The sequence below is a fragment of the Armigeres subalbatus genome, chromosome 2, assembly GCF_024139115.2.
Source record: "Armigeres subalbatus isolate Guangzhou_Male chromosome 2, GZ_Asu_2, whole genome shotgun sequence".
NCBI classification, from domain to species: domain Eukaryota; kingdom Metazoa; phylum Arthropoda; class Insecta; order Diptera; family Culicidae; genus Armigeres; species Armigeres subalbatus.
Window position 1 is genome coordinate 420,943,249 of NC_085140.1, and position 23,760 is coordinate 420,967,008.

The following is a 23,760-nucleotide window of genomic DNA, read 5'->3' on the forward strand; positions in this document are numbered from 1 at the left end:
GAGTTTACAACTCTTCAAAGAAAAACGAGGACATCGTTTTCCATCAAACAAAACTCCTGACGAAAACCTTAAACATGTCCGAAATCACATTGAAAGTTTGCCCGCTTACCAATTGCATTATTTTACAATGTTGTGAAAACTCATATGTGAATATGTACATTATGTGGAAGAAATGATTTGAAAAATGTATTGAAGGTAACCACTTTCCCTTGGATGGGAATCGAACACACGCTAACAGGCTAACTGTCTTGACCTAACTCTCACCAGCAAGTTGATGTTCAGGCATAATCACAAAACTAACACCCACTACTAAGGCCGCTATATCCAACTAAAAACCGTGGTCAACTTTGTCGTTAAAGAATGAGCCTGCTGTCTATAATCAAATCGTTCTTCCCTATGCTTCTGTTTTGATTTCGCGTTTTCTCGAAATGGCATAGAAACAAGAGAAGCAGCGCATTAAAATTTTGGTCGCGAAAATACTAACTACTCGAACGAATGCTTGAATATCAAGTTCTCAGCTTTCATGCGAAGGGGTAAGTCTCGTTTATTACCTTAAATGGCTTGAAGCAGAGAAGTGCTGTCAAAATAACCGTTATAAATGGCACTTGAGTGTGGCATGAGACATGGCGTGCAGACAACAACGGTACTATCATGCTCCTGCGATTTGCGAACGACATCGACCTTCATTAATCACTAATAGTTTGACGATGCATCCCTATAAGCATTTCAAAATCAAAAAATATATAACTTTAAACAATCTTTCACTAATGAAACTGATCAACTTCTTCTTCTTCGTTTCTATTTTCACCTCGCAGCTTAGTGTTCATCGAACGCTTCCACAGTTTCTGCGATGATTCTAATTCAAATTAGGAGACAAGACCCTGCTCCCACATCCTCGAAGCAAAACGCCACTAGTGGGACTAATCTGATGTTTTACATACACTGTCTATTCTGCTTTTACACGATTTTTTTTTCGCTCGTACTTTTGATCGTGTGACTTCAATTTGCCACCAAAAACCTTGCAATATTATTTAAAAAATCCTAAATAATTCAAAGAATAATAGGTAATTAATATGCGTTTAGATATTTAGGATGAGTGCAAAATTAAGAAAATGGGAATCGTGTAAAAACAGAATCCAGTGTATTTTAAAATCTTGTAAAACATTTTAAATATTTTAAGAAACAGAAAACAGCTACAGCATTTCGGGATGCTTTAAAAATACACAACCAAAAATATATTATCAAGAGTTTTTATTATTTAAAACTTAAAAAAATAATAGTTTTCACAGTAACAGTAATTTCAAAACCGATTCGGGCAACCTTATGAGGCATGCCACCGTTACTTCGTAACAATACCACCACCCCTTTGGTAAACCCCAAAACACTTACACACTTCCACAGGTTCGATCACAGATAGAGGAAAATATTTTTTTTAAAATGCCTTTTAAGTTAAGATGGGTTGTCGGGTTGCCAAAATCGACTTTGAGTTGTGCTTGAAACTGGATACGGAGGGATGACAGTTCTTAGTTAGTATGTAGGATGTACTTTTTCCGCTTTAGTTATTTGTTGAGGTTTTTCGGGTGCGTCTCAGTCTCAGTCCAGCTGTGGCCAAGGGGCGATCACTCGCACCGCTTACAGCTTGATGCCAGCCTTCTTGGCGTCGGTGCGGTACTTCTCGACGTAGATGTTCTGCGGGTCGTACTTGGCCTGCAGGTTCTTCCACTGCGAAGGGCGGTTATCGATCAGATAGTTGACCACCTTCTGGGTGCCGTCCCGTTGCTTGGAGCTGCACTTGGCACAGTCGGTCTTGAGGGCATCGGGTAGGACGCGCTTCAGCTCATTGCCATCGGGAGTGCAACGGCCCTGATCCATCAGACACTTGTAGTAGTTGTTGAACAGACGATCCGACTTGAGGATCTCGTCCAGGTCGACACCATCGTACTTGGTGGTGTATTTGTCCTGGGCGGCAGCCACAGCGAACAGGGCAAGAGCGACAACGACGAACAATTTCATCTTGATATCTGTGAAGAGAAGGAAAAAAGGTCACTCGACTCGATAAATAACCTTGCTATGCGAATCAAAAACACAATCGACTCGATTAGTTTCGTGGGAACCGGGAAAACCGAGCTATGAGCCACGTGCTGGCGCAGAGGCGGGCCATTGAGTCTAATCACTATGCCTGTCGATAGTAATCGAGATTGCGATCTAGGCGTACAAGTAGGGAAGATGCGCTGACAGGGCGCAAACAACCTGCTCACGAGTTGCCGATCATCAACTAAAGTAACTGTTTGAAACTGTCATCAAACGCGTGATTCATCAAATTACAGTTGAAGTCGATTTGGCGACAGTGTTACAACGTGATTAGCATGACGATGCTAAATGAGAGAGTGGAAATTGTCTTCACTCAAGTGCAATTCACAGTCAACGGCTACGACTTGATACACCGACGGGGTGACGTGATAAAGGTGAAGGCCCTCGACAAGGACCACTGGAATCCATTAAGGCCCATATTAATTGCATTCCACCTTGAGTGTGGGGACCATTTCGATCTTTTTGCGTCAGAACGAGTTTAAACGTTTTCCGAGATACCGAATGCAATGCGAGATGCTTCGCGCTGGTTGTGTTTGATAAGAGAACAATCCGCTTTATTTGTGTAGTAGCATGCATGAGAAACAACGTTGAAACTGGTGAGCAAATGAATGTGGAATCATTTCCTTGATGGCCGATAAGGTCAGATTTGTGTGGTACCGATCTGGGTGCCGATCATTTTGCGTCAAAATGAGTTCTCCACTGAGAATATAGAAAACAGCCTCTTGCAAACTGTAAAGGATTTCTATACAGTCGTGTTGAACTGAAACCATCTTTTTTCAGGTCATGAAATACGAACTTATGTTGGGACAATTCAAATATTCCATCTTTATGAATAGGATAGATATTTCTGCTATTCATATATTTGAGGTGAGAAGGAGAGAAGTGTAAGTGACATTTTGAACAAAATTGAATGAACTACACGCCTAATTCAAATCACTCAGAGACTGAGTGAAATTGTATTGCCGTCTCTTTTGTTCTCACGGAAATTTTACTCATTTTTCGTAGTTCCACTTTTTACGAAAAATGAGTAAGATTTCCGTGAGAAAAAAAAGACGGCAATACAATTTCACTCAGTCTCTGTGTACAGCAAAAAAAATGCTTTGGTTTTAGAGCTTTGCGGCAATATATTGATATCTGGTGTATCTGGTGGGTTGAGTGTGTTGAAATACGTAAGATATTGGAAGTTGCAGTTTTGTATGAAGTTCTTCCAAAACAATTGATTGTATTGAAGATTAGTAATGCTTTAAATTTCAAATCAAAGATCATTTGACGAGTTCATTCTCGATTCGTTGAAACGTGCCATCACATGCGATCGTTTATGAAATTTTTTTCTCAAAAAGAAATCGGATTGTCTTTTCTGCCTCGTTAATGGAAAATGATTTATTTCATATCAAAACCATCTTCTAGCTTCCAAAATTTTCAAAAGTTATTTTTATATCCAGCCTTTTTCAGTTATACAGCCAGAGGCTTTTTCAAAGTCAGCCGTTTCATGACTGCAGCATATAAATATTAAAAATTCTAACAGCAGGTATAACCATGACAATTTTTCCTCGTATGCGATGTGTTTGACCATTTTCCCCAAGTTATTGAGTGGTTCTCCCGGAAACAATGTTTTTTTTTTTTTCAATATTTAATTTGGTATTTTCATGGTGGAGATCTTTTAAGTCGGCTCTTTGCACCACCAGAGGTGTACAGGATCCATAAGTAAGCAAAAAAGTAAAATTATACATTTGACCAAAAACACATAATTTGCATCATTCGCTCGACATTTTAACATTGGCCTTACTTTCGCGAAGGGCCTAAGCAAAAATAACTTGAAAACTTTCAAAAAAATATTACTAAGAAGCGGTGTGTCCGACGGCTTTGGTATCTTCGGTAATAGGGCACCGAACGATTTTTTTTGTTCTTTTAAAGTAAGAAAACAACAAGGCGAGTAAATAACAACTTTGACAGTGAGATGCCTTGTTATTATCTACTTTCTATGCAGTGAGAAAAGGATAAAACTCGTAAGTGCAGGGCCTCATAAATAGGGCTTTGTGATATACACTGTGAAAAGCAGGTGGGTGGCACGACGCCATGTTCTTGCAGCCAACATCTCAGTGTAAAATTCATGATAGTATGTGTTTTGTTTACAAACATCACATATGATTCTCATTAGGATACAGAACTGTCAGTGGGATACGGTCGCGCAATGTTGGCTGCAAAACAAACCTATTGTGTGAGATAGGGATGCCACCGGGCTGGTGAAAAGTCGATAGTCTATTGGAGCGAAAGATTTTCACGATGACTGAGTGAAATAGGCGATATTGTGCATTAAAAACGAGCCCAACATTTTTTCTGCAGAATCTTAAGCAGTACTGGAATTTCTGCATTTCAATAAAAGATGTAACGCGATGTTGACATCCTTCCATTCTTTTCAAAAACGTGTTTTTCCACAAAACTCTCAACAATTTTTATTTCATGATAGGACATGGAAGGTTTATTATTTTAACTTACAAGTTTTTACAACTGAAACTATATAATTTGAGTAAAAATTATTAGTTTATCGAAAAGTTATTGGTTCTTGCATATATCTATGCAAATAAATTAAAAAAAAATAATGTCAAAGCAAAGCACAAATGTTTTTCAAAGATAAGATTTTGACGTTGACGACAAAATTGACGTCTAATAATGTGCTGAAGGGTGTACCACATCGATTTGCATCACGGAAAAACGCTTACCCATTGGGTGTTTTCTCTTAAAAATTTGGATAGAAATAACTTAGAGTGTATTGTTTACACTGTATTTTTATCGCAGTCAGTTTCTCGATAATTGAATGGCATCACCCGAAAAGCTACGTCGCAAATTGATTTTTCGCAAGCACCTGCAAAATCCTCAACTCTCTCATCGGGACATCGGAAAACAAACCGGAATCGTGGAGTCAATGGTGAATCGTGTGATAAACGTTACTTCGAAATTCTGAGCATCTTCCGTTCGATGCAGTCAAGAATGCAGTCAGAACGGATGTTCTTGGGGAAATAAGTGTAAAATGCGCCGGTTCTGTTAAATGCGCCACCACGTTTGCGTGGTTGTAAACCCACATATTGTCTCAAAATCTCAAGGATCGTCCCAGTATAATTCCATTCCGCAGGCCCTTACTCAAAACCGAGCTCGACGATATTGAAGAAGCTACAGATATATAAGAGGAGATGGAGAGGAAGTGCCGGAGTTTTGCGATCTGGATTAGAATTGGCTTTTTTCAAGAACGCCTCACATTTGAACCATCGTGAAGCGAACGGCCAGATTCCCCATTTCTAAACACCTTCGTTCAAGTCTTATACAAGTAAGGTCCATCCAATATAACCATTACAATTATTTTCCACCACATATAACTAATTCAACACGAGGCACAATTTTTGATTGATTTCAATTTAAAGGAGTTCAGCTTTTACTCATGTAATATACATGTCACTGTTTGGAATGCCGTAGCAATTATTGTCGCGCAATTATTGTTTTATATGATACTGTATCTAATTTTTTTTTTATTTATTTGGATTACTCTCTTCACCAAAATTACCGAAAATATTTCAATTAAAAAATCCAAGACAATTATCAGCTTCAAATGCTTTTAAACCATTAGGACGGTGTTATTAGCTGCAAACTGGGAAACTAGCTAGGACTGGAATAGCTAGAGATATGGGGCAGCTGAAGCGAGCAAGAAGTAAGGTTTTGTTGTGGCTCGCTTCAGCTGCTCTATATTTTTGGATAGTTTTTGGTTTGCAGCTAATAATATTATACAAAGCGAGCTTACGAATATTATACAAAGCCCGTATCTTGCAACATTCATCCCTGTACAACTTCGGTGTCACTGTCAGTTGACAACTCAATTTCTTTTTCCAAACGACTTTCCACGAAAACATCAAACTCGAACCTTAAGCCATTATGGTGACCAGTCACAACATTAAACTTTTGGCCTGACAGTAATTTTCAATCCATTTTTACTCAAATTGTGCCACTCAATTCGTATAGTTTTTTTTAGCAATCTACGAACTGCTGTCTTTACAAAACTTTCTGTTGCTGTAGTCATGTTTTTGCTTCAACACACTTCTACTTTTATGTAAACGGAAATAAATCTTGTTCATGATTTTTAGACAACTGCAATAATGGAACCCATAAGAGTGAACAATAGTTAAAAAAAACTAAATAAAAACATACTCATAACCCACACCAAAGAAAACAATGAAAAATAAACTACATGTAAAATAAACGTAAATTAACAAAATTTGTCTGGCTGTGCATTCTTATTTAAGCTCAAATTGAGATAAAATAAGGGTTGCTGAATGACATTAGCTTTCCGATTACTTTCAATGTGGTTGAACAGCCGTGAATATTTCCTTATTTTTAATTTCAATCCCGCTTCTTTTCTACTTTCCTTACGTTAATGATGATGCGGGCGCTTACTCCAAAACTCAAATGAACAATCGCTCACTTTGAGCGATTGATTGTTTATCCTCGCGCAGGATGAACAATTGAACAAGATAAAGAAATGCTGATACTGTTGTATAGAAGTTGCATAGGTCACATCACTTTCCATGGTGAATCCCGATCTATGTTACTGATTACCCCACCCAACTAACAAAACTTCCTTCCCGTGGTAATTGTGGAGATGCAGAGGTATTCTCGGTTTCTAGTAGCAACAATAACCACACATTAACATTCCCTTCCTTTCTCAACTGACTGTAAGGACTTGGCCGGCGCTGTTATTGATCAACATTTGCGAGCTGCTGAAACGTGCACTTCGAGAATATATGGTAAATCCCAACCACTATTCACGTGGATCGAAGTGCAAGTTGCACCAGTTCTGATCAATCACGGAGTACCAACCATTGATATGTACAGTCGGTCTAAGCTAAGCTATTGCCCAGCGTCGTTAATCCTAAATGGACATACACTATTTTGGGATAAAATCATTCTCTTGTAGTATGCTTCGAAACTACATTGTTTCCCATAAAATCACTATTAAATTCAAAGATTTACTTAGGAGGCGCATATTGAACATTCTTATTGAGCCTCCATATTGAGCGTGTCGAAGTGTTTAAGTGGAATGTGGAATCTTAAGGTGAAACTGTCCAGAATCCAAATAATTTTCTTCTTGCGTCTTCCGAGGCACCGGAGGTCTCAACGAAGAAGTAACGCATTACTGTCATCTTTTTATTTTAGCTTTGATGCGTCGCAGAATAAAAAGATGACAGCTGCTCGTTGCTTCAGTATTCAAAGTTGTGTCCTTGAAAACGCGAGGTATAACAACATTGAATTCCGAAAAGTTCGTCCTTAATGCTTTGGCCAGGGATGTGGCCAAAAAGTTGAATCTGTGTCCAAGTGAAATAACTCTTGGCGACTGTGGAAAACTTATTTGAAAATCAAGTCGTTTTCGGCCGTTGCAGTCTTGTAAAGCAGCAAAAACAGGTTTACTTCTGCATCCGACGGTTTCGGTAGGTTTATAGCAAAAAAAGCCACCCACGATACAGTGCCGCGCAAAATAACTGCAGCCTATGCAGTGAGTAGAATAGTTAATATTTGTTAACATTATTTAAAATTTTCAACTGTTTGTAGCCGAAGCGGGCGCCATTTTTCTATTGAATGGACTACATTAGTGTGTAACACTACCATTCTAACAACGAAACAAGCTTCAGTGAGTAAAACTAGGGATGGGCTAAAAACAAACTGTTAAATTAAAACTAATTGCAAACATTTTTAGAATCCTTGAAAAAGGTAAAATAAATTACCGAAACCGTCGGATGCAGAAGTAAACCTGTTTTTGCTGCTTTACAAGACTGCAACGGCCGAAAACGACTTGATTTTCAAATGTGTCCAAGTGTTTCGGTCAGAGAGCTAAGATTCGGGAGGGACTGCATATGTACAAAGTGCAGAAGACGAACGGTAAAATACGGTGCCGTATGTCACGGGCCCGGAAACTGTACACCCAGATGCTGACGAAACCTCTCTGTCTCATCATGGATGATGAGACTTAGGTCAAGGCAGACTTCCAACAGCTATCGGAGCTACGCTCCTTCACTAAGTTTGATATTCCGGAGGAAATGAGGAAACAGAGACTTTCAAAGTTTGCGAAGAAATTCATCATTTGGCAATGGGTTCTGCTCATATGGCAAATGGAGCTCATGTTGTTTCTTCTACACATTTTTGATTTAAAACAGATATATTTCCCGGCCCATTTATCTCGCGTAGCTAAGGCTACTTTATATTCATGATTTGATAATAAACTAGCAGATCGGACTCGACATTGCACGGGATCGGCACTTTTTCTTTTTAAATGTCAAATAGTGCAGCACCGCACTCTACTTCGATTTATGTTCAATCTCCTGAATTTCTTTACTATTAAACAACTTTATGCATTTTGATGATTTTTCAACTATCCCCGGGAAAATTTATTGCTTTTTTATATTCAAACACAGCCCAAAACGTGAATCAATGGGACTGAATGAAGAGTAGAATCCGGCTTTTGACACAGATGGATTTTGTAGGACTGTGCGTAATTATTTTTCGTTTCTCTTCCCGCATGGTGAATATTTTGAAACCACGTTAATTTCAAATGAATCAAATACAGTGGCTGGTTTCCTACCAGCTAAGATTCGGGAGGGACTGCATATGTACAAAGTGCAGAAGACGAACGGCAAAATACGGTGTCGTAAGTCACGAGCCCGGAATCTGTACACCCAGATGCTGACGAAACCTCTCTGTCTCATCATGGATGATGAGACTTAGGTCAAGGCAGACTTCCAACAGCTGCCGGAGCTACGCTCCTTCACCAAGTTTGATATTCCGGAGGAAATGAGGAAACAGAGACTTTCAACATGTTTAAGATTAAAAATTCGAATTCAATGCTAAAATCAGTGTACACGTTCACGTGTAACGTCAAGTAATTAATTATAATTAAGTATATTTGATTAACAAAAATGAAACCATCCGAAATAAAAGTGAGTGTGTGAAAAAAAACAGACCAAATAAAATCTGCACGAAAATTGGTGAAATCTTCAATAAATTAATCAATAATTTTTTTTTCCATGGGAGACTTGATTCTAGGATCAATTGTGACTAAAAGAGATCTGACGTCAAACTCATACTTTAAGAAAGAAGATGTTGTGCGAGTTTGACGTCAACATGCAACTGATCTAGGAGATAAACCTAGAAACAACATAAATAACAAGCACAGTAAAAAACTAGCTCAAACAGCTGGCATTAGCTCACTAGAAGACGGAGGTAGAAGTTACGCACAACCGGTATGGGTTGCCGCAAGCAGTGATTAGGGTGATAATCGGCTCTACTTTACGAGCTACGATTATGCATACAACACCACCGCGATCATGTCACTATGATGTCCTGTAGCTCAGAGTGCAATAACCGGAGCAGAAAATATTCAGTTTTACAGAAATAAATTAGTTTACGAAATCTATCTAAACACTCACACAAACATTGGTGACAAATGAAGCGCTTATACAGCCAAAAATATGCTTTTTCGGCAGAAAAACTAGCTCATTCAGCTTAAATTGTTTGTTGGGCACTCACTGATAATTTCGGTAATTGCATAGCTGAATATGTTACGAAGCAAGAAGGCTTCACCAAAAACGATTGATTTTTTGACGATCTGGTAGCAGCTACAAATTGATTGCGGGCGTAAACTTTTCGAGAAAGAAAATTAGTTCTGAACCTGAATCTATACCATTTCGTCGAAAGACATTTAGTCCAAACCCCTTTGGTCGAACGGACAATTAGTTGAAAACAGATTTTCCAATGAATAATACTGAAACGTTTGACGTTTGACGTTTCGTCGAATGGATATTTGAAAGAAAGAAACTTCAGTCAATAATAATTAAAAATGATATGGAAATGCTAATACCATCTTCCAAACTTGGACGTACATGTTCATGATAGAATTAGAGGCGAAAGTATAGAATTGATTCCGTTAGGATACGGCAGGCATGAAGAATGTTTTTTATAGAAGTCGATTTGAAAGCGAACGGAGGGCAATATTTGTGATGGCACATATCACACGACCTTCCTTCTGCCAAGCTCCCGTATGAAGGGGGAGGGAAGAATATCAGTGTGGAAGCTGATACATCTCCACTGGCTCTCGTTTAACTTCACGTAGAAGTAACACACACGAAATCATTAATTTAGAATAATTAAAAGCCAAATGATTTTTTGCGATGGGTTCATAAAAAGAATAAATAATAGGAAAACAGAATATGACTTCGGCGAACCAACTACGATAGATCTATACCACCTGGTCAAAGACATTGAGTCGAATAACACTTGATTGAAATGACATTTCGTCGCATAGACAATAGGTCGTATGGCCATTTGGTCGAAATTAAGTTTTCGGCTAACCATTACCGAATTATGTTCGGAAGTGAATTTTATGCTGAACTAATTATTATATTTTTCAACTTTTTTCATTTGTTTCTTCAAATTTACTTTCAGTTTATAATTATTGTATGAATATTAAGTGAAAGAAAGCGTTTCCATAAAAAGAATAATAAAACCTATGCTGCACTTTACTTTCGATTAAACATCCATTCGACTAAATGTTTCTTTGACTAAACGACCTTTTGACGAAATGTCCCCATCAAACAATTCAAGCTGAAAAAGCTGTTTTCCAGCTGAAGAAGCTTATTTTAAGCTCAATCTGGAATAAGGGTGAATGTCGCAAGAGAGAATTCTCTTCGCCGACTTCCCCTCTTTTTAATAAAAGTGGCAAGGAGTGGATTTCGACTTTCAAGAAAATTTACGCATAATAGTAATAGCACAGTCCCCAGCTGCCCGAGTGTGGTATAGATGTGGTATGCTGAAATGCTACTTCTTAGTGAATGCAATTTAACACAGGACAGCCACAATGACCATCGGGGGCGCAATGAACTCAATCAGATAAATTTGAAACTGCAGCATAGAACAGCAACATTTTCAGTAGGTGGCGAGGTGAACGCCACCGCAACTACACTTACATGCATGGAACATTGCAACGTTGGTGGGGCGTGGGAAAAGCGTTTAAATGACCACAACCGGCCATGAGGAGACACTCATGACTCATACGTGGCAGCTGTGTTACTTGAGCGTTCAAAATATCTTCAATGTTAAGATCATTTGCATCTTTTGAAGCGAACAAACTTCACATAATGGGAACTATTCACGATAATTCCGCAGAATGTTGTATTAATGGCCAGAATCTATTCGTTCTGTAAAGAGTTATGTGTTTAGATAGTGAGTTGTCGAATTGTACAATCCCACCCTCCACGTGGTACATTCACAAACATTTTTCCATTTAGGGTGCCCTAAAAAACCTTTGTATTCGATCTTTTTCTCTTCAACGGTTCTACATTCCAACCGGAACTGGTTATAAGCTGACGGCAGCAGTAGAAAATTTCCATGAAAAAAGAAAATTGTCAATAATGAAATAAGGGTATAAGCATCAATTAAATATAAAACTTCCATGGATAATGCAAAATTTCCATGGATAATAAATAATTTTTCACGAAACAAGAATTTATTAACATTTTTGAAAGCAAAAATTGCAATAATTGAAAAAAATACAAAATTTACATAAATAAATCAATATTAGCAATAAACAATTACAAAATTTTCCACAAAATATTTTATTATTCCACATAAAATCGAAAATATCTCACAAAAAATCAAATTTTGTAATTTTTGCCTTTCTCGTATACAAAGTATTTATTGCTAATATTGATCTATTCGTGGAAATTTTGTTGTTTTTTTATTCAATTGACCATTTTGATTTAGTTATGGAAAATTCGCCTTTTATAATTGCAATTTATGCGTTTGAAGATGTGCCAATAAATTTTCGTTTCATTGGAAGTTTCTCATTGTTTATGAAAATTTTGCATTTTATTCATTAAAACTTTATATTTATTTGTTGCTTGAACCCAAATTAACTTTATTGACAACTTCTCAAATTTTGTATGGAATTTTTTTAGTTTTTTATGAAGAATTTCAATTTTTTTGGGGGAAGTTTGTATTTTAGTCATTAACTGACAGCTGATCTATGTCTGCCGTTGAATAAATATGTGGCAAGCACAATAGATACACTATGCACAGGGTATCGAGTATATAAATTTCATCAAGAATTAACTCGCCTCTCCGGATTGGCTGTATTGCGCATCACTCATATCTCTAAAAATGTGCACAAAACATTCACAACGAAAATGTGAAATCAATGCAAAGAATTCAATACATTGTGATTGAAAAATAGAATAGATTCTATCGAACTTTGCGTACAGTCATATTGTCATCACCTTAAATTGTCACCAGAACTGCTCGCCAAAAATCATTCTCGAAATATTTGTTTAGAAGAAAAGGCCGTTTGGCCGAACGGGTCGATATTTTTGGCCATTTGATCCGTTCAGCAAATGCCATTGTCGGGCATATTACCCGTTCGACTTTTTCAGCCAAAGAGGAACTGTTCGGCCAAACGACATTTTCGACCAAACGATCATTTCAGTCACATGACCTATTCAGCCTATCGACCTGTTAGGGCAATCGACTTGTTCGGTCAAATTACCAGGTCGACCGTATGTCGTTTTTGGCCAAATGACATAGGCCGAACCATTTTCGACCTAATATCCGTTTGAAGCCAAACGTTTAATTCGTCCAAATGGAATTCGACTAGATGACTTTCGTCTAACGACCCTTCCCATTTTTGAACAATTTCTCGTGGACTTTTTGAATAATACAAAGAATTTCGCATAAAAATCAAAATAAATTCCTTTAATATTTCGAAAAAAAAGTTCCATTGAAACTTCGAACAGTTCTGTGGAATTTTATAGAAATTTTGTGAAAATTCCGAAGAATTTCCCACAGTAATTAATAAAAATCTCGTGCAAACCAAAAATGTCCTTAGCAATCTGGGATATTCCCCGTTGAAGTTCAAAAATGTTCCCGTCCACAACATAAAAGCCACATTCCCCATAGATTTTCTTCAGAAATCCCGAGAAACATCCCGCGAAAAATTTTAGACAGTTTCCCGTGAAAGCTCCTAAGAGTTTCCCGTGGATTTTCTGCAGAACATTAACAAATTCCACTAAAAATTTGGAACAATTTGAATTTGAACAACCCCTTTGAAATTCCGAAGAATCTGTAAATCCTTGGAAAAAAACAAACTGGGAATCATGAAAAATCCAAACGTTTCCATTCGGAAAATTCAAACATTTTTCCTTAGGTATTTGGAAGAGCTTTGCTTTAAAATTCCCATGAAAATTTAAAAAAAAATTGTGGATAATCCAAAATAAATTTTTAAATGAATATTTTGGGAAATATTCCGAAAAAGTCCAAAGTTAAAATTTTCAGAAACGAACGCAATAAATAATTACCAGGCCGATTCACGCTGCCGCCGCACATAGGGGTATTTTAGCAATCTAGCCGGAATAAATTATTTCATCTCTCAAAATGCTATATTTCACCTTATTTTATGATACTGTGATGATAATTTAGCTGAAATATCAGTTTTCTTAATTTTCACTTTTTGACCCATGTGCTATACCCTTTAAAACCTTAAAAAACTTTGATAATTTCAATTAATTCGTTCTCGTCATCCCTTCTTCCGAAATCAGTTCAACTCTATGTGTTTGCAAGGAGAAACATAGAGCTGAAAGATGGTGTCATGGAAATTGCTCTATGACTCTTCCTCTTTTCATAGGGAGGTTGAATGTATGGTATAGGCCATACCGTGCACGCACCATACTTTGCGCAGTTAAGGAAATGCAAAATTGAATCAACTTGTACAACTTACAGAAAGTAGCTATCTGCCTGAAATAGTTTCCATGCTGTAGTATTATTATTATATTATTGTTTGAGAACTAAATTTGGTACAAAAATTTAAAATAAATAGTAAATTGAACTTCAAAGCAGACCCCTTATTATATGCCTAACTTTGCCCACATAACTTGGAAAATTTCTAACACAAAGCAAGCGTCTATCATACAATTTTTCGACCAAATTTTATTTTTTCAGCTAAAACTACTATTACAATTTATGTTCATTCCATTTGCAGGCATATTTGAGCATATTTGAGAATATGAGGATGCCCGGAATTATTTTCTTATGATTAGACATACTTAGTATGTTTACACGTCTGTTGGTGTATGTACAGCCTCATTTATGTACATTGGCCACAGCTAACAAAAGTACTTTTTTGCGTAAACTCTATTCCGACGAGGTATATAATAAATGTTGAAAATATCGAAGAAATACGAGTTGTGCGCAAAATTAGGTACACTGTATTGAAAAATTGTTCCTAACATTGCGCATCATATATTTTAAAGAAAAATGTAAATAACTAACTAAATTCTCATGAGATGGCATCTACAATATTATAATTATTGGGTCCATGTGTAATCAGTTGTCAGCGATTGTAAAAATTTACAAAAAATACAGTTTTTCGGGTAAACCGTCACTTGTTATTTGTGCTAAGAACACGCCATTTTGGTCATTTTCACTGTTTTCAGTACAAGTTTCGACTATTAAAATGAAAAATATGTCATTTAACAGCGAAAAAATGCATGCACTGTTATGATAACATGTATATTGTGCTGACAAGTAATAATTATATTTCGAAATTCGATTTAAACGCATTCTATTACAAAAATTATCGCAAAATGCGCAAAGTTAGGAGCAGCGCAAAGTTGGGTGCGTGCACGGTAAATGCCTTAAATACTGTACCAAACTAAAAACATCCGCTTTCAGAATGGCGCAAATTTGCGCAAGAGTTTTCTTCGGGATCCTAAAATATATACATAAATGCGTCCTCTCTATACCGAAATATTACCGAATATCATCGAATAAGTGTTTTATGCTTATTGAAAATATGAGTAACATTAACTAGTTTCAGCTCGAAAATGGACTTCGAATTACTCTTTTGTATTTCTGTTTAGAACCATTCATTCTTGTCAAAAATATGTTTACAGGATACTATTTTGTCTACTTTTTCATGGTATGTACTGAACTGTGGATTGCTGTGACAAATATTTGACCACAATAGAACATACCGAACGTAATCAAATTCAACAGAGAAAACCGTTAATTTCCTCAACGAAAAACCTCTAACTTTCTAGACGTGTAGTGGTAAAACTTTAAATCTAAATAGAAAATCTAGTACTAGGAGTCACTCGTCTACTATTCAGAGAAGTTTGAGGCATATTTGGACTGCTCTAGGACAATTTTGAAAATTTAACTTTATTCCGGCTAGAATGGTGAAATACCCCTATAAGCGCCGGCTGAAACGCCAACAAAAATTATGACATCGACGCACAACTCCAAAAGTAATGCAGATTAACTGTGGTCTAGACACCCTTTATGCAACGTACACACCAGTCAACCAGTTCGACGAACATTGACTCCGCCCCCACGTAAACGCTTCGGTTGCTGCTTTGTTTGAACGTGTGTGAAGTTGTTCGAATAACCATTTGACAGTTGCCGGCTCGGTTGGAAAAAAATTAAAACGGTTTGATTTTGGTTTGAGTTGTCGGGGGTGGAGTCAAGGTTCGCCGAACATGTTTGAGCATTTGTAGTGAAGTTGCACAAACCCCCATATATTTTTTTGATGGTTGGTGCTCGAGTTCGTGCTTCGGTCGTTCGTGTGTGATATTGTTGGTCGAATAAATTGATTGTTCGTGTCGCTGTTGGTAAAACTTGATGGATGTTTGGATAAACGAGAGGTGAAGTCAATGTTAGTCAAACTGCTTGACCGTGTGTACGTTCCATTACATATTATATGGAATATTCATCAACTAAATCTATTGACATGCATGTGAGCATCAATTCGCAATGATTAATCGCTTCTCATTTATTGTTTAGCCGACATCTACGATTAAAAGTAAGAAGAGTATCACAGACAAATGGACAAAACAATAAGGATTTTTTTCATCGTTTACACTGCCTGAGCAGAAGCCATGAACAGCATAACAAAACATGATATGGACTTGATTGATATAAGACAGTGATCCCCAAAGTTCGGCCCTCTAAGCCTCTTCCTGCGGCCCGCGAAGGTTTTCTGAGAATACACTACACGTGGCCCATTAATAAGCATTATATATTATATTAAAGGAAATATTTTTCATCACTTCCAATATCTCGGTATGCTCCCGAGTTTGTCAAATTCATATCACAATGATGTTGAAGCACGATTTATTTATCGTGAATAGTGTCATCATTATATTCATGAAATTCATAACTTCATACATAGATGTTATGCAGGCCGAAAGGCAAATGTACTTTGATGATATCGCCCCGGACTATGATAATAACAAATTTGTATTTAATCCCAGCTCTGTAATGAGAATACTTTAATTTTTCAAAATAAGTTAGGTCTCGGCGAAATTGAACTGAAATTTTGCTGGATTACAACCTCCAGAAAATACGTTGACCAACAATCAGGGTAGAAATATTTCACAGTCAATGCAGTGAAAAACATGGATCTCAGTATAATCTGCAGTCGCCTTCATCGCCGCCGTGGTGAGTGCGACTGGGTGCAGCCGAAAAATCATTTCCAACACCGATTGTTCAATTTCGCATTCAGCCACTCACAAGTCACTTTGACTGGCTGCTCAGTTCGCGCCTTACTGTGAGTGGCCCATTTAAACGCGTGGTGATTTTTTTCAATTTGCTTGGTGAATGTGTATATTTTGCTGTGGTAAATTTCATCTTCGCGGCGCAGTGGGTGATGTGAGTTCTGTTGTTTACTTTTCTGCCTCTCCGGGAATGTGAGGTTGATTTCAAAGCAGGAAGAAAATAAAAACATGATATAAAAAAACATCACCTTCATCCAGTGCTGCCGAAAATTTACAACCCTGCCAACAATATGTTTTGTTCAGAATATTATTCGAATTCTTTTCAGAAACACAGACAGTTCAAACTTCAAACGGATTCTGTCCAGAATCTCAAACAGAATTCTAAAAGGACTCTATTCGAAATTTCAAACGAATTCCGAAAAGATTCTGTTGCATATAACAGTCGGAATTCTGTTCAGAATCACAAACGGATTCTGTTTGAAATTTCGAACGGATTCATTTCAGAATCTTGAATGACTTGTGTCTAGAATCCCAAACAAATTATGATCCAAATTCCAGGCGGATTCTGTTTAGAATCTCGAACGAATTTTGTTCAGAATCGTATGATAATTTAAGTGAAATCGCTTAGAATATTTTCTGCCAACATTGCTGAAAATATGCTATGGCGAAAAACGGTACTAAAAACGGTACTATTGACTAAAAGTCAATTACGGCGATAAAATCTATAGAATAAAATGTCCTTATAAAAGTACGTGTGAAAAAGATTCAACGGAAGAAAATATTTTGTTTAAATATAAAATATTCTGTTATATGCGATATGAATCGATAAACCAATGTTGTATATACGGCGGCCCGCTTCAACAGCTCAAAACTGCTGTGCGGCCCTTGATAGGAAGCATGCTGGGGACCACTGATATAAGAGATAAAAGCACAGACAACAATATCAAAAATTTGCACCGAAATATGATTCAAATATCAAAATATGTTATGTATAAGAACAAGCCAATATCACTTCTTACAAATAACATAACTTGATTTCCTCCTGATATTTTTGTACAAAATATTGATATTGTTGCCTGATCTTTTATCTCATATCTCTTTTTGTTATCTTATCAAGATTTGATAATATTAAGCTATTTTGATCTGCTCGGGTGGTTTACCAATCAATTTAAATAATCATTAGTTAGTCAAACGATCACTTGTGTACTACGACAGTTTTTTCGACGTTCACTCAGTTCCGCCATCTGGTTCATGGTTTGCCCAAGTAGATATCATTGTCAACAGATATCACTAGTTTCTGGACGATGATGAATTTAATGAGTAAATCTTCTATGTGTTATGTCTGTTTGGCTGTGATAGTATGTAAGTGTTACCGTGACAAAAATAGCAATAAGAACAGCGTGTTTTGAATTGAATTCGGTTGTCATATCGAGGAAAAGATGCATCGGAAAATGTGCTTTTTTCACTTAAAATGAAGCTTAGTATCATATTCGGAGAAATTCTGCATTGTTGAAGATACGAAAACATTTTAAAATTTTAATCTATCCTTCAAATGTTTTGAAGTTCAAATACTCAGCGCCAATAAAATTGATCCCCCATCCAAATATTGAGAAAATCGGTTCCACCAGCTTCAGCTATCATTATTTCACTTTCAATTACTTCTCGAACTCTAAGTGCTATTGACCGACTGATACCAAGGCTTCCTGGATTCAACGCCAAAATTCCTCGTGTGTCATTTAAATTTTTGGAAATCGAGAGCGTTACGCTGAAAGGGAAGATTTCGAACGTTACTAGCGCCTTTATCTTTCAATGGATTTAAAAAATGTATATATCAATCGACTCGTTCAATTTAATTGAAACTTAAGATTATTAACGATAAGCTATTAAAATTTTCAATTCTTGTCAAAGCCAGTAAAAATTTCAGATGTAGCCAATGCCGTTCATGTATCCCTAACACGGACATCAGAATGATGTAAGTCACGGGCTTTCGAGTGTCCACTACAAGAAACTAGGAATGGGCGTTTTACGGGAAAATATCGATACTGCCGAATCGATGTTTTTATTGTCGAAATATCGATGCCGAAAAATATCGGCGTTGAAACATCGATATTCTGATATATCGATACGCCAGAAAAATTAAAATCACGAGCAAAATAAAACCAAGGATAGTTTAGATTTTTCATTTCAGGTCATCGAACCGCATGTGCACATCAAAGTTTCGCTGTTTCGCTGTTTTTAACAGATTGAGCCTAATGTGCTATATTTTTGGAATTTAAAAAATCGAAATCCGATATCCGCTAGAAAAAATCGATACGGTCAAATATCGAACTTAAAAAAATCGATACGAAATATCGATTATTCGGAGCGAAAATATCGATTCCCGATATATCGTATCGGTATCGCCCATTCCTACAAGAAACAGTGCCTGCCTTGACCTTCTGGGTTATTATCCCTCAAAAAACGAACTATGAGTAGTGTCTGTGACATAACCGCGAAGCGGACGTAGTACTTTACTTGACCAGACCATGCTTTTACAAATACTCCTTTGTCATCCAAAGCGTCATCATCATCGACGCGTTAGTGATGGTCTTTTCATTTTTACTCTTGTTGCTCGCTGCTGGCGTCTACTTCCTAACGAGACTTTTCGGTACAGGCCCACAAGCAAGGCAGGCGAACTAAGAATTACAATTAGTAGTAGGGGGACTGAAACACCCGCGGTTGACTCGAGGTTAGTAGGGTGGGATATGGGATTTCGGGTTAAAAATTAAGGATTGGTAACTTGGGACGATCATTCAATCACGTTCGCTTTCTATACGACCAGTATCAAACAATGTTTTTCTACCAATTTTTTATCAATGACAAAAAATCCAACATTTGAAAGAAAATCGATTGATAACTTTTTTAGAGTTATTTTTTTTTTAATTGGGTCCTAAAGCCCTACTTCGTTTATGGTTGCAAACAATAGTGCATCGGTCAAGAATACTTGTACCGTTGTTATAAAAATTCTGGTAAAATTCTAAATCAGTAAAAATAATATTTTTGTGTTTAAGACATTTTAAGGCAAATTTTGGGCTGTGCAACATTTCAGAACGAATGAACCATCAGCCCAAAACGTTAGCCCCATATATTAACTATCAAAGGTTGAGTCAAGTGCCCTGCGGTGTTTTGCTACTGCGTTTGAATCCGTACGTCAAACAAGACCGAAAATGTCGAGGAAGCATTTTACATCTATTTTTCAATTTCAAATTAAACAATGTTCTTTTCGATTTTTGAGTCTAAAGAAAAACTGACACGTTTAGAATGATTACCTTCATCGTTCCCTGAAAGAAAATCGAATATCGATTCTTCATTTTAGGACCCAATTGGGTCCTAAACTGCCGTAATCTGAAAAAGTGACTGTCAAAGGTTGAGTCAAGTGCCCTGCGGTGTTTTTCTAGTGAGTTTGAATCATATTATTCCGTACGTCAAACAAGACCGAAACTGTCGAGAAAGCATTTTCCATCAATATTTAAATTTCAAATTGAAGAATGTTCCTTTCAACTTTTGATTCGGAAGAAAAACTGACGCATTCAGGATGATTAGCTTCATCGTTCCCTGAAAGAAAATCGAATAACGATTCTTCATTTTAGGACCTAATTGGTCACAAAAATTGTAATTATAATTATTGGGCTGGGCTGTTCGCGATTATGTCACAGACAATAACCACTGTTCGTTTTTTCTTGGTTTGGTTTTCTTGGTGGTTCTTAGTGGTTTTCGAAAGGATTGAAATCGAGTTTTTCTGATAACCACCACATCACGTCAATTTCATTATCATCAAACCATTTACTAATTCTTAAGCCTATAGAGGAGACTAGAGAGACTTGATCCCCTTTTCTGATTTCCGATATATCACAGCCAAAAATAAATAAACTTACGCGGTTGTCGCACAGACTCTTCAAGAAATGTATAATTTAACTTCGCTGATGTGTGACAGTCTGTAAATTGTTGTTGTTATTGATACACAATCGTATGTTTAAGTGGTGTCAAAAAACGAATTCAAAAATATTCGGAAGGAATTGATCCCTCTTCAAGAACTTCCTTTGAGAGAGTAGAAAGGTGCTCTCTAATTTAAAAAAAAATAATTTTCCTCCAAAGTGCGCAGATTTAATGACTTGCTGTGCATATTCATTAACGATTATTGAAATGGATGTCGACAGCGCATGCAATCTTAGAATTTGGGGAGACTTGATCCCCTTTCTATGATATCTACTAGTGATGAACTTCTCACATTGAAAAAATCACTGTAATAAGGAATAAAAAAATGATATCTACTAAATAAATATTTTTTCGAGCCAACCCTCCATTAAATCTGTCAAATCTACACAAAAATAGTCGCCAGAGAAAAAAAAATATTTTTTTTTTATTTTTTTTTTGTCAATTTTTTGTATGGGTGACAAATGAGGGATCAAGTGTCCCCATATTGACACAGCAATTTGAATTCCACATTTCCTAATATTGTAATGGAATGTTGATATTTTGACCAATACAGATCTTTTAGCATATTTATGGCTTTGAGCTGTGAAAAAATATAGCATTTGGGCATTGTTAGGATAAGTTGTTCGAATTTTACGTGGCCACTAAAAAATCTTTTAAAGGGTCAAATCAATCAAATCGTCTCGCAGAATCAATACATTTGTCAATCCAAAATATAACTCACCATATAACGATCATTTGTCTAGATGATCTATTCTAAAAAAATACTCTACAACAAAGCTACTTTAGTTCTCGGTAGAACAGGGGGGATCAAGTCACCCACCTTCCCCTATGTTTAGACTCACTATTCCATACAAACTGTTACTCCAGTGATATTTTTTTCTAGCATCTCGTTTAACATGCACTTTGCATTAAGATACTTATTCATCATCTAATTGAATAGAAGGCTAGAGCAACAACCCCACACGGGTTCAATTGTTTTATATCATCTATTGAGGTTTGGAAGTAAAATCAAGAGAGAGACGAACCCAGCACTTTCCATGGATTCACTCAAATCCAAAAGATATAAGGCCATTTTTTCATTTTTTGGGGCCATTCTAATCCAATCGTTTGGGTTGTTGTTTCTTCGCAAATTTTAGACGAGCTAAGAGAAAATTGCAAGCAAATTTTCTAGACCTTAAATTCAACGTTCTTCATTATCATTAAACAAAAAGCATACATATATGAGTTTCAATTTGGTTGATGTTAATATTTATTTTTCCAGCCGACATTTTTTTATCATTGAAGTCTTCGTTTGCTGATTGGAATTTGATTTGCACAGAGGCTTACGCATACCTCTCATGTAAAGCTTACGTTGAAAATGTTATAAGGCATGCTCATTAAGCATTGCTCATTGGTTCTTAAACTTCGAAGCTTTGCAGAAGTATATTGACACATGTTTTGGTGTATGGTAACTATGTTAAAAAATTTACCTTCAATATTTGCGATCTTGAATCACTGGCAAATGTTCGAATGTGTATTTGGAAGCAATGTTGAATATTAGAAAAATATATTTTACCAAATATTCAAATTCCTAGAACAAAACATGTCCCAACCGCGACTTCTTAAATCACTTAAAACTCTTTCAGCATCACAAGGAATTTCCACTTCAAGCCAGATCGCAATCTTCACCCGGCCACTGAACCGATCCCCACGCACTGGCTTTCACAACACGAGGCAGTTATCACCATAGGATTTCCTAATCAATCCACGTTCCACTTATCGAGTTCTGAAACTTTTCAGCACTTACCGGTTATGTGATTGGTGTTACAATTTCCTCGACAACAGAACTCTCGGATCGAACCCACTCGGTGTCGAACTTAACGCAAGAGCAAGCGACAAACTGTGATTAGCACCGAATCGGCGCGGAGCTTATATATGCATTAAAAAACCGCTCCGGCTCCGGTGCGCTTCGGCCGGAAAGTTTCCCAACATTTCTCGCTCTCTGTCGCGCTGTTTAATCGGTCCGCTCTCACTAGGGCATGGCCCTTGCCCGGGTCGCCCGCCGACGTCGATCGTCAGGACCCGCACCAGAAACACTGGCGTAGGCAGGTTTAGTTACCGGCATGGCAACCCCCGACTGTAATCTTTACGGGGTGCGAATATTCCTTGTCAAAAATACGAGCATTCAAGGCGACTAAAAGCCGAATAACAAAATGTCGAAAAGTACAAAATGTAAAGGAGACAGATGGTGGAAAGGCTCTGAGAAAAATATAAAACTTCTGTAAAAATTTATACAGTTAAACCTCCATGAGTCGATGTTCTATGACTCGATATCGACTCATAGAAGCAAAATATTCCATATTAAAAAATATTTTCTGGGTTACTACGATGGTCCCTTCAAACAGCATCACATGGTTTGTGTATTCCACATCTCGATATTTCCTTGAGTCGATGGTCCCTTCAATATCGACTCATGGAGGTTTTACTGTAGACATAGACTAGAGAACTAAACGAAGCAAAACTGTGGATAAATCAAAGAACTACCCATTGGGGCCCTCCTTAGCCTAGCGGTAAGATGCGCGGCTATAAAGCGAGACCATGCTGAGGGTGGCTGGGTTCGATTCCCGGTGCCGGTCTAGGCAATTTTCGATTTGGAAATTGTCCCGACTTCCCTAGGCATAAAAGTATCATCGTGTTAGCCTCATGGTATACGAATGCAAAAATGGAAACCTCGCGATTAACAACTGTGGAAGTGCTAAATGAACACTAAGCAGCGAGGCGGCAATGTGAAACCTGTGGAACATGTAGTGATCTCAATTTCGTTTCTAAACATTTTTCTCAATATTTTGTCCCAATCATGTGTGTAAGAAATTCATAGATTCATAGATTATTTTTTCAAAATGAAAATTTTGATGATCATATTGCATATCTATGCTTAAAATAAACCGAATAAGTCAAGCCCCCTCCTAGACACGTCTTTGTTCCGAGATAAACAACGCCGCCACGAAAACGCCATCGGTGGATTCGTTTTTCTCACTCTCCCTCGCTGTCGGCGTTGTTATCGTTTTGTTTGTCTCCGCTGTTGCAGCCTCCCACAGCCCGCTGGTCGCAACCGTCAGTACCTATACGTAGATGTGAT

The 23,760-nt window shown here is 37.2% G+C and overlaps 1 protein-coding gene across 1 annotated transcript; it reads right to left on the bottom strand.

The window, feature by feature from the left end:
- Positions 1 to 1,236: 1,236 nt before the first annotated feature.
- LOC134213439 (ejaculatory bulb-specific protein 3-like) lies at positions 1,237 to 22,549 on the bottom strand. The gene is made up of 2 exons (XM_062692496.1): positions 22,429 to 22,549; positions 1,237 to 2,021 (listed from the first exon to the last, which is right to left on the bottom strand). Exon 2 carries the CDS (start codon positions 2,011 to 2,013, stop codon positions 1,633 to 1,635), a length of 381 nt encoding a protein of 126 aa, XP_062548480.1. The 5' UTR covers positions 2,014 to 2,021; positions 22,429 to 22,549; the 3' UTR covers positions 1,237 to 1,632.
- Between the last annotated feature and the right edge of the window lie 1,211 nt (positions 22,550 to 23,760).

What these genes read in the sequence shown, in the direction of transcription:
- LOC134213439 (XM_062692496.1), bottom strand. Translation starts at nt 2,013, where the DNA reads ATGAAATTGTTCGTCGTTGTCGCTCTTGCCCTGTTCGCTGTGGCTGCC.